The sequence below is a fragment of the Plectrocnemia conspersa genome, unplaced genomic scaffold (assembly GCF_051122295.1).
Source record: "Plectrocnemia conspersa isolate PC_06_02 unplaced genomic scaffold, ASM5112229v1 ptg000014l, whole genome shotgun sequence".
Lineage (NCBI taxonomy): Eukaryota > Metazoa > Arthropoda > Insecta > Trichoptera > Polycentropodidae > Plectrocnemia > Plectrocnemia conspersa.
Window position 1 is genome coordinate 1,375,168 of NW_028277178.1, and position 11,969 is coordinate 1,387,136.

The 11,969-nt window shown below is 33.1% G+C and overlaps 1 protein-coding gene across 1 annotated transcript; it reads right to left on the reverse strand.

Moving 5' to 3' along the window:
• Nucleotides 1–843: 843 nt before the first annotated feature.
• Nucleotides 844–8,563, reverse strand: LOC148225947 (uncharacterized). The gene is made up of 10 exons (XM_088203996.1): nt 8,344–8,563; nt 8,031–8,179; nt 7,813–7,964; nt 7,555–7,752; nt 6,617–6,765; nt 6,367–6,547; nt 3,775–3,873; nt 3,583–3,713; nt 3,366–3,518; nt 844–1,239 (listed from the first exon to the last, which is right to left on the reverse strand). The coding sequence occupies exons 1-10, from the start codon at nt 8,369–8,371 to the stop codon at nt 1,070–1,072; spliced, it is 1,410 nt and encodes a 469-aa protein (XP_088060122.1). The 5' UTR covers nt 8,372–8,563; the 3' UTR covers nt 844–1,069.
• Between the last annotated feature and the right edge of the window lie 3,406 nt (nt 8,564–11,969).

The window sequence follows — 11,969 nt, forward strand, 5'->3', positions numbered from 1 at the left end:
GTAGCGGTCTATCATAGAGTATGTATGTATTTAGTGATTCCTCGATAGTTCTCATGATGGAACTACCACTCATGTGTTCTCTATGAACACAATATCTTAATTAAAGAATAATACACAGATTGTATTTAGTTACAAGAATATAAATATGTATGGATTACCCAGTAGAAAGCGACAATCGAACAAAGGTGCTTCGCCAAACAAAATCATGGGAAAAATCGGCATATTCTGAACAACCAAGAATTTTAAGAGCATTTAAACTTACAATGGCCATAGAGACATTCAAAATTCATTCGAGTTAACTACTTATTGCACTAAGTACGTACATTTATATAATAAATTTAGACACGACTCAAACAATACTATATAATTATTTTGCTCATAAAGGGCCACCTAGGAGACATACTCTTGCTTTATTAGGGGGCTTATATATTAATAGGTAGAGTTGAACAATATGGCCATTGGTTTAAATAATCAAATTTACAATTTGTCTAATGAGTCACAGTGTTTACTACTAAGTACTCAAACTCCGACAACTGTCACAAGCTGACCACGAGATATCAGACTGCAGCTTATCACTGCAAAGATACTATACATTGATCCCGATCGTCTGCTAGTTTTTTATATTTTTGTAATGAAAATGTACATAAAACAGCTCTTCCGGCGTCTAACTGGCTATATAAGTTATATTATAAAACTCGGCACAAAACTCAAAAGCCATGAATATTCATCTCTCCTTATTTTTAATGATACTCTGGTATCTGCATATCTTTGATAGCTGTGATATTTATGTTCATACTTTTATTTCTAGCTCACATCCAATATAGGTAAACTCAAAAATAACTATAGATATTATAATTTTTAATTTTTTATATAATAAAATTGTATAAATATTAATAAAATTAAGTACATTTACTAGTGCGCTTTATATTTAATGTTATATAAACATAAATTAGTCAAAAGCATAAAATGAGATTTTTATATAATAATATAAATTGTGCTTTTTTGCCATAAATACTTATCATCATATCACAAATAGTAATACAATATTATATTTAAATAAGTGAATATCTTAAAATCTAGAAGACAATCCGCCGCCTCGACTATCGGCATGAGACGATAAACTATCAGCAAACTGTTGCACAGCATTGCAATTAGGATACGGCTCCGGAGAAGTCGATAACGAAAGCAGTCCGTCTAAAGTTCGGAGTGTCGCTTCGGTAAATAGTGGCGAATGATTACCTATAAAACAATAACAATTAGTGGCAAATTAGAAGTTCCAAGTCTCTCAGTATTGAAATGAGTAATGAGAAATTTAACAATTTTCCTTTCAAAAATGCTATTTGGATAATTCTTTCATACAAACCCTACATAATTGTCTAGTAGAAAATGAAAAGCATACAAAAAGTGCTTTGTCAGATAAAAATACGAAAAAAGTTGTCATTTCAGACAGCCCAAGAATTTGAAGAGCGGATATGGAATAATTATTTTTCCTTCAATTATAAAGTTTATTCGTTGAAGAAAGTTTTTGGAATATTTCTGACAGAACACATAACAGCTTATCAGTCCATACGATGTTGTTTTTTCGAGTTGTTTTCCTGTTTTTGGTATCATTATTACATCTGCTACTTTCCAGGACGAGGGAAAGTATTCCAGCCTAAAGGCTCGGGCACACAGAGAGCGATCTGTCGCGGCGGGAAGCGATATCTGACCGCGGCGACAGGCGGTCTGGTTGTATTATGCAATGTTGCATCAGTTGTCAGACAGAATGCGGTCTACTGAACTCTGTCGCGGCGACAAGCGATCTGGTATTACAGAATTACTAGGCGACACAGAGGCGATCCAGCGTTCGTCGCGACGATCTGCGACATGGGGACGTCACATAGGACGCGATAATCCAATCCAATCCGATGCTGGCTGCTTCCGAGAGAAATAGTAGTGCATTTTCAAAATAATTTGTGTTTCATATTGCTATTGAGTATGAGCTCAGATGAAGAACCACTCCTTCTGTTGTTAGCTTTGCAATACAGAAAGAAAAAATACGATGTTGGGTGTTTTTTTTGACCGCGTAAAAGTGAAACCGCCTAAAATGGGTACCGCGTAAATCGAGGCATGAGTGTTTATGTAAAAAGAACACAAACATATAATATAATTTATTTTAAAAATTAATAAAAGTACAATAAAATGATACTTACTTGTCATATTCAATTCTTTAGCTACCTGACTCCATGCTTCTGTCTTCTTTAAAATATTTTAATAATGTTCATGGGTACAGTAAATTAGGTGGTCACTATAAAAATTTGTGATTTTCTACAACCGGATTGCTTGTTGCCGCGACGGAGTCTGGCAGAATTCGGTAGACCGCCTTCTGTCTGACAGAGCTGATGCAACATCGCGTAATACAACCAGACCGCCGCGGTTAGATATGCTTCCCGCCGCGACAGACCGCTTGCTGTGTGGCCGAGCTTTAAAAATGATCGACGAAACTGAATTATTCATACTAATAAACTTGATAAATCTATTTTCATGTGAATCCAGTTCGATACCTAATCGGTGGTATTCACCCAATTGTTTTCTTTTCTTATTGATTTCATTCACCCAAAATCGTATTTTTTTCTTTCTGTATTGCAAAGCTAACAACAGCAGGAGTTATTCTTCATCTGAGCTCATACTCAATAGTAATATGAAACACAAATTATTTTGAAAATGCACTACTATGGATCGCTCACATAAGGTATCGCGTCCTATGTGCGTCCCCATATCGCAGATCGCCGCGACAAACGCTGGATCGCCTCCCGCCGCGACAGATCGTTTGCTGTGTGGCCGAGCCTTTAATGTGGCGTTAGATATTATTGTGATAATTTTCAATACTTTTTCTTATAATACCTCTTTCAAGTGAGCTACACAGTTATCGGCCTTTTCCTTATCACTTCTAGTCCATTTATTATTTCCGTTTCTAATTGGCGGTGAGTATTTTATGGGTTACTTTAGCTTCTTCTTGAATTGGGCCAGAAAAATGCATGTAATTTAATGAAATACTATTAATCTTAATGAAATAGAAATATTAAAAAATCTTGCCCCCCCCCAAAATGCAAAATAATATTTTCAATTAAATATTATGGTATCACTCTTCCGCAGGCTGGAACGGATATTTAGTGTGTGTATTGAGTTCTAAACAATATGTTTTACCATATCCCTGATTATAATTAATGTGGGTATTGTAAACGAAATATTTATAAATCTAATCCATTTAGTGAGAATGATCAAAAAGCATATATCCAGTATTAAAACAAAGTCCAAGACTATAAATACGCAACCCGTGACTTTAGGAACCTTTGATATATATAGACAATAAAAACAGTACTTACTCTCATATGCGATATTTTGTGAATTAATTTTCCTGAAACGTGGACTTTCAATTGCTGTCGCCAACCGATTCGACGAATTCTTTTCTTGCAACAGTGAGAAGATGACTTGGGCTGCACCGGCCATTTCACCGCAGCTCAACACAACGCGTAAACCTGTTTAAAGCAAACACTTTTATTAAGAGATTCAATGGAAGATTAACCATTCAAATATACTGACCGCAAGTGTAGTTTTCAGTGATAATCAACGGCATGTATTTGATCGATTTTGAATTTTCAACATCTAACGGTTTGTTTAGTAGATAACCGTTAGCTGAAAACGTTTGAGAGCCAAGTAGGGAATGGAGACCACTGTAAATTAAATACATATTAAATGTATGTTTTAATAGATTAATAAGTATGTTGAACGTACGTTATGAGAGAGACGTATAATTCGTTTGTATCAATTACTGAAACAGTGGAAGCTGCTCCTAATGTAGTTTCCATTGTTGAATTTAGCTTATGAGCTATTCTGAAACGATGAAGTGAGTTATAATTAATGACATGTTTGTATGTGTCAGCCTTTCATAGTTTATACTTTTACTGAGGTTTATGTGAAAAAAAGTAGAGAATTTTCTTGAGCATACTATAGATAATTGTTTTTGGATTTCTAGTTCTTCTGTTATAAAGTCATTGATATTTTCTCTCGATCTTCAGTAAGAAAAGTAAGTACATATTATACAAATATGAGTATATACTAGGGCAGGCATTGCGAACCTTTTTGGGTTCGCGTGCCAAAAATCCTCAAATATTATTCCTCAATTGTGTGGCGTGCCCAAGGAGTAAAAAAATTACCAAGATAGAAAAAATAAATAATTATTTTTCTTTTAAACGATTGTCATTTATCTTAGAAAACATTTGATAATTAATAAAATAAAATAAATTAATAATTCACATGTTAATTTAATCAAGATTTAATTTTTTTAAATTTCAAATTAAAAAAAAATTTTGAACTTGGAAATCGTTCGCGTGCAATCCAAATTCTCAAACGTGCCACCTCGGGCACGCGTGCCCTAGGTTCGCCATGCCTGTACTAGGGCTTATTTTAAACTTTGTAACATGGTTTTCAATATTAGAATTAGTATTAAAAATTTCAATCAAACAGTTCATATTTTGATTTGAAATCGCCTTAGTTACAAATAAAACGAGATGAATTATTTTAACATTGAGTAAACATATACATACATATTATACTTAGGTTCGTTTTAAAATTATTTTCGTTTGCTGTGCATTTTGTCTTCAATATTGTTCTCGATTAAGGATTGAGTATAATTAGTCCTGTTAGGTCCGAGTCTCTTTAGTTCTGCTTTGCTTAACATTGTTTTTAACCTTGAGGATATTGGGTGTTGTTCGTGGTAATTGTCAAAACAATGTAACGGATGTTTTGAAGTAGAAAAATCTTTGATGAAGCTCGAATGCCATTCAGTCTGCCGGATTGCTCTGTTGTAAAACAATTGCTTCTGTTCGCGTCTGAATTGATAGTAACCGAAGCTATTTTTTCCTGTAATCATCTGTCGGTTACTTTTACCCTAGGCAGTACTGATGAGAAATTTAATAGAATTATTTTATATATTCTAAAGCCAAATGGCTCGATTTTTAAGAGCAGCTGAGTAAGTGCATCCTTATTCTTTCGTGGTAAAATTGAAATAGACGCTGGTATTAAGCAGCTCATAAGACTTCAGAGCCTTTTAGATTAGATCTAACACTTGAAATTAAAGACTTAATCTTTACCAAAAACCGTATTAAGCTGGCCGTAAAAGATCTGGGACAATGAGTTACAATCTCAAGTTAATGCTTTTACGGCTGTGATCGCGTGTCAAATTTCTAGCTTAAAGAACTTTTCGTGAGTGCGCAAACACGAAACTGCAAGTGCAAAGGACGACAGTATCTAACGATTAGCAAAAACCATGTCACAAAAATTGCAGCATTTCATTTTTGTCCGGCAATAAAGATGATAAGGGCGACAATGCTGCAACTAATTGCAAATAATTTTGAAAAGTTGCATATATGAAATACGCCGAAACGGATCGTTGTGTGTTACAGGTTGTAGGAGAATTTTGCACACAAGACATCTTTGAAGAGATACTTCTTAAGGACTTCCAGATTAAAACTTATGAAATCGGGCTAGTAGCACATAAATGTAAGATAATAAGATAAGAAAGGCTCCTGGGGCAGAAAAAATAGAAAATATTGTGCTACGACATTTGCCTCCGAAGGCGCAAATTTTTCTAGTAAAAATTTTAATGCATGTCTAAACATTGTATACTTCCTCATTTCTTGGAAATCCGTCAAGGTATATCCAAGAAATGATAATATTTTAAAGGTATTTGCAAAAATCTATCATACAACTGAAGGACTATTCTTGATAATAATAAAACATTCAGTGTAATTAATTCTCACGGCGTTATAGACTTATAATAGGGTACAAAATAATAAATATATGGCAATTGATTCAACATCAGCTTTACGATTCGGAATTTAATGCTTTTAAAATATATTGTTTAAATATTGAGTTAAATTATAAACAGTAATTTCATTTATTTAAAGAAAATATGTACTTAAATGTAAAAACAAAGCTTTAGATTGAGAACCATGGATACCAAATTTACACATCTAGGTTTTGAGCGGGTGGTAGACTGGTCAAAAAATTATTTCCAAAATCCATTAATGGATTAACAGATTTTACGACGAATTTTAGTAATTTAACAATTACAGATAAAATGGTTAGAAATTACTAAATCTTTTTACCGTAACATATTGATAGAAGTATCTCTGAGTAACTAATGATATAAAATACTGGAAATTTTATCGTCAAGCCATTTAAAATGGCTTAAAAAAATAGAAAATATATTTGGCATGATATACGTGTTTTTAGAATTCTAAAGGTTAAATCGGGTTTTATGAAATAATGAAATTCAAAAACCAGTTTTTTCAAGTCGGTTTTAGTATAAGTCCAATTATATACCTGTATAAAATTTCAGCATTCTTGAGATTGCTCCTTATTTTATTGTTCGGAAACGTTGTGTTTAAGAATGTGATGAAGTTTGATGTTTGAGGTAGTGACGGCATGTATATTGTAAATTCTTCAAATTCATAAAATGTTGATTCACTCGTAAATATCTCTGACGTTGTAAGTGGAACGAAAGCTAAAATTATTAAAGTTAAATTAATTTTTGTTGACAGTTTATGTAAAATAGATGATATATAATACGCACATGAGCTGTTTTTATTAGCTATATCAGTCAGATAATCAGCTAGTATCGGTAGAGTTATGTTTTGTCCCGGTAAAACATTTTTGAACAGATCGAGATTTCCGACAGTGTGAGCAGCCTGAATCAACGTAGTCGGCACACTAAAACCATTTCTGTAAAAAAAGTATTTAAATCAGAACATTCATAATCATTGCACCTTTGCCTTGTTGTTTTGTATTATTACAAAAAATAGAGATTACAATATCTCATTGAGGTTTGCTTATTATTGAGAAGTATCTGAAATACGGTGAAGTTAAAGAAAACCATTTGCTTTGTTATCCACAAGATATGAGGATATATTTGATGGTTTTAATAAGTATTAATTAAACAAATTGTTGTAAGTGCCGATGATGTCGAGTCTGTCAGGTTTTTACTCGTACTTGATGAAGCTATGAAAGTGGTTAATTTGATAAACTCGAGTATTTTTAAAACTCTAGAGAAAATGAGTTTTAATTTACTCTTTTATACAGAAGTAAATTGGGTGTCTCATAGTAAAATATTTAACAGGAAATTATTTTTAAGAATGTGTGCATTTAAATAAATACTTTGTTCAATAAAGCTAGTTGTTTGTGCATTTATATAAAAAAGAAAAGGATTCGTTGCAGAGTTATTCATGGGATGTTTACTATTCTGACCAATGCTCATTTGCTCGCACTTGGTCTGTTCAACAGTAATGCACAAACATTTATCTTATATAATGCTCATTTAAATTGTCCTCATTTGTAAAGATAATCTATTATAAATACAATAGATCGGTAATAAATTTCAATATCTCAGAAAAAATTAATCAATGGTTAAAAAAGTAGCAAAATAATAACTAAATAAATTGTAAATACTTTTAGGAAATATTTTTTTTAGCAATATTGGTGTTAATTATTAAAAATATAATTGAAGGAACAAACCTTGCTAAATCGATGGCCGGTTCTATAAGCTCACTCCAGTCCAAGCTACCGAATCTGTTGTGTAAGAAGGCCAATCCTCTCACCAATTGAGGAACGTCCGACGGTTCGTAAGTCGAAAAGTCAACCACAATCGGAAACGACGGAACGAATCCAACGGCTTTGGATTGACGGTAGTCGTACATCATAATAGCACCAGTTCTGTAAAATACATAGGTTTGTATCTACTCAAGAAATATATGTATGCTATAAGTGTATTACGCATCAAGTCCGGTCGAGTGAGGATTTACAACTGCCAGACAAAAAGAGGCTGCGATTGCTGCGTCGACTGCGTTTCCACCGAGTTTTAGTATGTTGGTGCCGATGCTGGAACAATCTTGACTGTCGGTGGCGACGGAGCCATGCGGAACGATCTAATCGGTAATGAAAAAATAATGGCAACGACTTGAAAAGAACATTAAGGCGTATTTTGTACTTACTTCATAATCGCCTTTATATATTTGAATGATTAGAGCGACGGTGACGGCGATGGATAAAATGACAAAAGATGCTGTAATCATTTGCAGACCTCCGAACTTGCGTCCGGAAGAATCGGACGGTCTGAGCGGAATATCTTCTCGCACTTCACCTAAAATGTTAATAAAAAATACATGAATACAATAAATTTGAATTATTGCAAAAAAAAATAATAATAATTTTATTACTCGAGATTAATTTGAATAAATTTAAATCATTGCATTAAAATAATAATAATAATTATGGTGGTTCGAGCTTATAAGATATTAAAGGTACCTGGATTTGCTGGTTCGTCGATCGTCATTTTTCAACTTTTTTGGAGTGAGTCCAGAACTTTGAAAACTATTTTTATAAACTTGTAGTGTTGTTTTAACTAAGATAATCACATTTTATCGGTTGTCTTAGTGGTTTTAGAGCATTTTCGTAGTTTTATGGACGACAGCGCTCGCGAACGCCGTCAACGTGTTTGACGTTTCTTGTACTTCTCGAGATGTTCAGGGAAGTCCAACCAAACCATAGAACGCGGCCTCCGAAGTATTGCATAAATCATTACACCTTTAAATTTAAACTTCATTTTTTTATAGTCATTAAAATTACCAGTTACATTTAAAACATACAATTTAATTAAAATCTTTTGTTCCTTACACTTTTCGGCCATATTTTGTGGTCATTGAAAAACGCCTGAGCAGAACCGTTACTCGGCCAATGACTCACTGTTTCGTAACAATAAACTGTAATAATTGGTTTAGCGATTCTTCGCCGGATGTTGTTTGTCATTTGTGTGCAGCAAGCTTATCATTTATTCATTCATTTTATATTCATTATTAAGGAATATAATAATTGCTTTTACTATTTATTTAGTCGATGTCAGCTGATTACTATATAATAACACCGTTCCAGTTTTCTTACATAATTAATATTGTTTATGATAAAACATGATACCTAGTTAATTGCGCTCTTGATTATTAAAATATTTATTTTATTTTATTTTGTTTTTATGTCTATTATAAAATGATTTTCGCTTATTAATTTTTGATTTGTTTTTTTTAATAGCGACCATTTTTAAACAAGATGAAAGAGTAGACCTATGCTTAACAAACTAAGTTGAAATACTTACAAGGTTATGGGGTGTCTATATACCCTCGCGCAGTTAATACAAAGATTAACTCAATGATACTTACAAGAGAAAAAAATATAATGTAACTTGATAATTGCGTAATTTAAACAAAGGGTAACCCGCAAGATAACGACAAGTAATACGATAGACTGAAACTGAACGACAACCACGGTAAACCCTTGTAATGTCCAAAGGAAAAAACAATCCTTTTGGACATAAACGAATGCATGAACAGCGTGTCAAAGTAAGTTAATTTATCATGTCATTATTTCCCTCGTAAATACAGAGAACCCATACTCTGTTATGCATTATGATTTGTACAAACATAAAGCCATCGGTCGCCAGAAAAAACACCATTGATATTCACCCCTTGCATTATTCGATCATTGAAATGTGTTCATCTAACTAATTTCACACTTTCAAGGCGTGGATATATTTTGCAAGCGCTAATATTGGTTGATCTCTGCATTGTTGTGATTCGCTGAAGACATCCTAAATCGACGGTACATAAGGTCTAGTTCCAGGTAGGGCATTCGAACCGGGTACCCAGTTACCCGCCATGTTTTTCATGAAACCGAAAACCGGGTAATTTTTGACGGGTATCCGGTTAATTTCATTTAAATAATTTTTTCCATTATTTCAAATTAAATGGAAGAGCCGAATCGGCGTTCTTAAGCGACTAACGTCTTTGAACGACAAAAAAAGGGACAACACTCAGCGACCTATAGATTTCGAGATAAGCGAATGCATAGATAATGATTATTTTGAAAGGATGCAGTAATAAATAAAAATAAATTTTAATGCGTTGTAGGGTGAAAATATAACACATTAGATTCGTTAGTGTTTTTAAAATATAACTTTTTACAAAAAGAACATCCCTAAAACTTTGTTTCTCTACCGACATATAATACATATAATAAATACAATCATCTAATTTCTTTTATAATTTTAATAAAATTTATTTCTTTAGTATTTTTCATGTGCAATTTGTATTATTATTGCCAAATATGTGTTCAAATAAATATTTCGCTTTTGTACTGTTACACATGTATGTAGTATGTAAGTATATGTATATATGTACCTACCGATGGAATGTAAAATACTTCGATTGAGTAAAGTATTAATAATTAAATAATATATTGATTTTATTTCAATACCCTATTTTAAAAAAAATGATAATAATTATTAAAGTTAAATTAAATATATCACGGCATACTTAATCAAAGATTCAAATATAATAAAAATTGGACTTTTAACGGCTTACAAAAAATACCCGGAACCGAACCGGGTACCCGGTTATTTTCTGGGAAATACCCGTAGAACCGGGTAATGAATTAGTCCGGGTAATTGGATGCCCTAGTTCCAGGAGAGCTAGATATAGACGGCAGAGATACGGCGAAGAGACAGATGACAAGACGAATTAGAGACGGCCCAGAGACAGTCCTGCAAGTCAAGACGAGCAATGAGAGACTCAGAGGACCATCCAAAAGACATCATTCATCCGCCAGATTCTTCACCAGCGCTCGTAGCAAGGGATTATACAACTCTTTTATATTTCGCTTCGGTATATTCATTAATACTGAATAAATTGTTACCAGCTGCCTGGCGTATATTTCTGGCTGTTAAGTCACACCCATTGGGCCTCAAAACCTGAAAAAGTCAATGTTTGAAAAAAGTTTCATGGCAATATAATTAAGGGTTTGTCAGCAGACAATAATCATGCGTGTTCAAAGTAGAAAATGTTAGTTTTTAATAACACATTTACAAAATGGATCGCTTAATAAATATTATTCTCGTATGAAGCACATTTCCATCTCTCTGGGTATGTTAATAAGCAAAATTGCAATAAATATGGCAAGAAAAATCCTACTGGGATTCACAAGAGAGCATTACATGCCCAAAAAGGGAGTTTTGGTGTACATTGTAGTCAGGTGGCGTCATTGGGCCTAACTTTTTTTAAAAACGACGAAGTTCAGACTGTAAAATTCCACGGTGAGCGCAGTAGGCGCATGATAACCGATTATTTTTGGCACGAAATTGAAGATATTGATTTGAAAGACATTTTCGTTTAATAAGACAGCACAACTTGCAGACTCGAGTACAATGTTGGATGTTTTGCGTAAAAAGTTCCCAGGTCGCAGTATTTCACGTTTTGGTGACGCCAATTTCTCGTCAAGATCATGAGATTTAACGCTATTACATTTTTTGTGGGGTTACAAACCCGAAATGTCGGAGCACATATTCACCAAGTTATAACCAATATAACTCCCGAGAGCAATTATGCCTGTAGTATAATTGATATCTACTTTAAAGACTGAAATACTGCCTTAAATTTTAAATTACGTATTGCAGTATTTATTATATTTTACTGGTTTTTATCTTAATAAAATTCTAGGATTATTTTTCACTTTATATCGAACACGTTTTTGAACACGTGACATAAAATATTTTTTCGGCTGTGAAACGTTTCTTCGCTATAATTCTACCCCTAATGATATATTATGAATTTAATATTATCAGGGAAAGTATTTGGCATTGATTGGGGAAGAAACCTTATCGGTAAGAAATAACGCGAAAGGTCGTTACTTCGCATAATCTGTATATTGTTGCGGGATTTCTGTGTACAAATATTTGTCCAACGAACGTTCGACCTTTCGCTGAAATTTTACAATTTTTATTTTATTTTACGCGCTAAAGAATAGTCTATAATATAAACATCGAAGGAGAAAACATAAAAGTGGTGTTTTCTATTTTTTTACGCATTTTAATATAATGTTATATAATA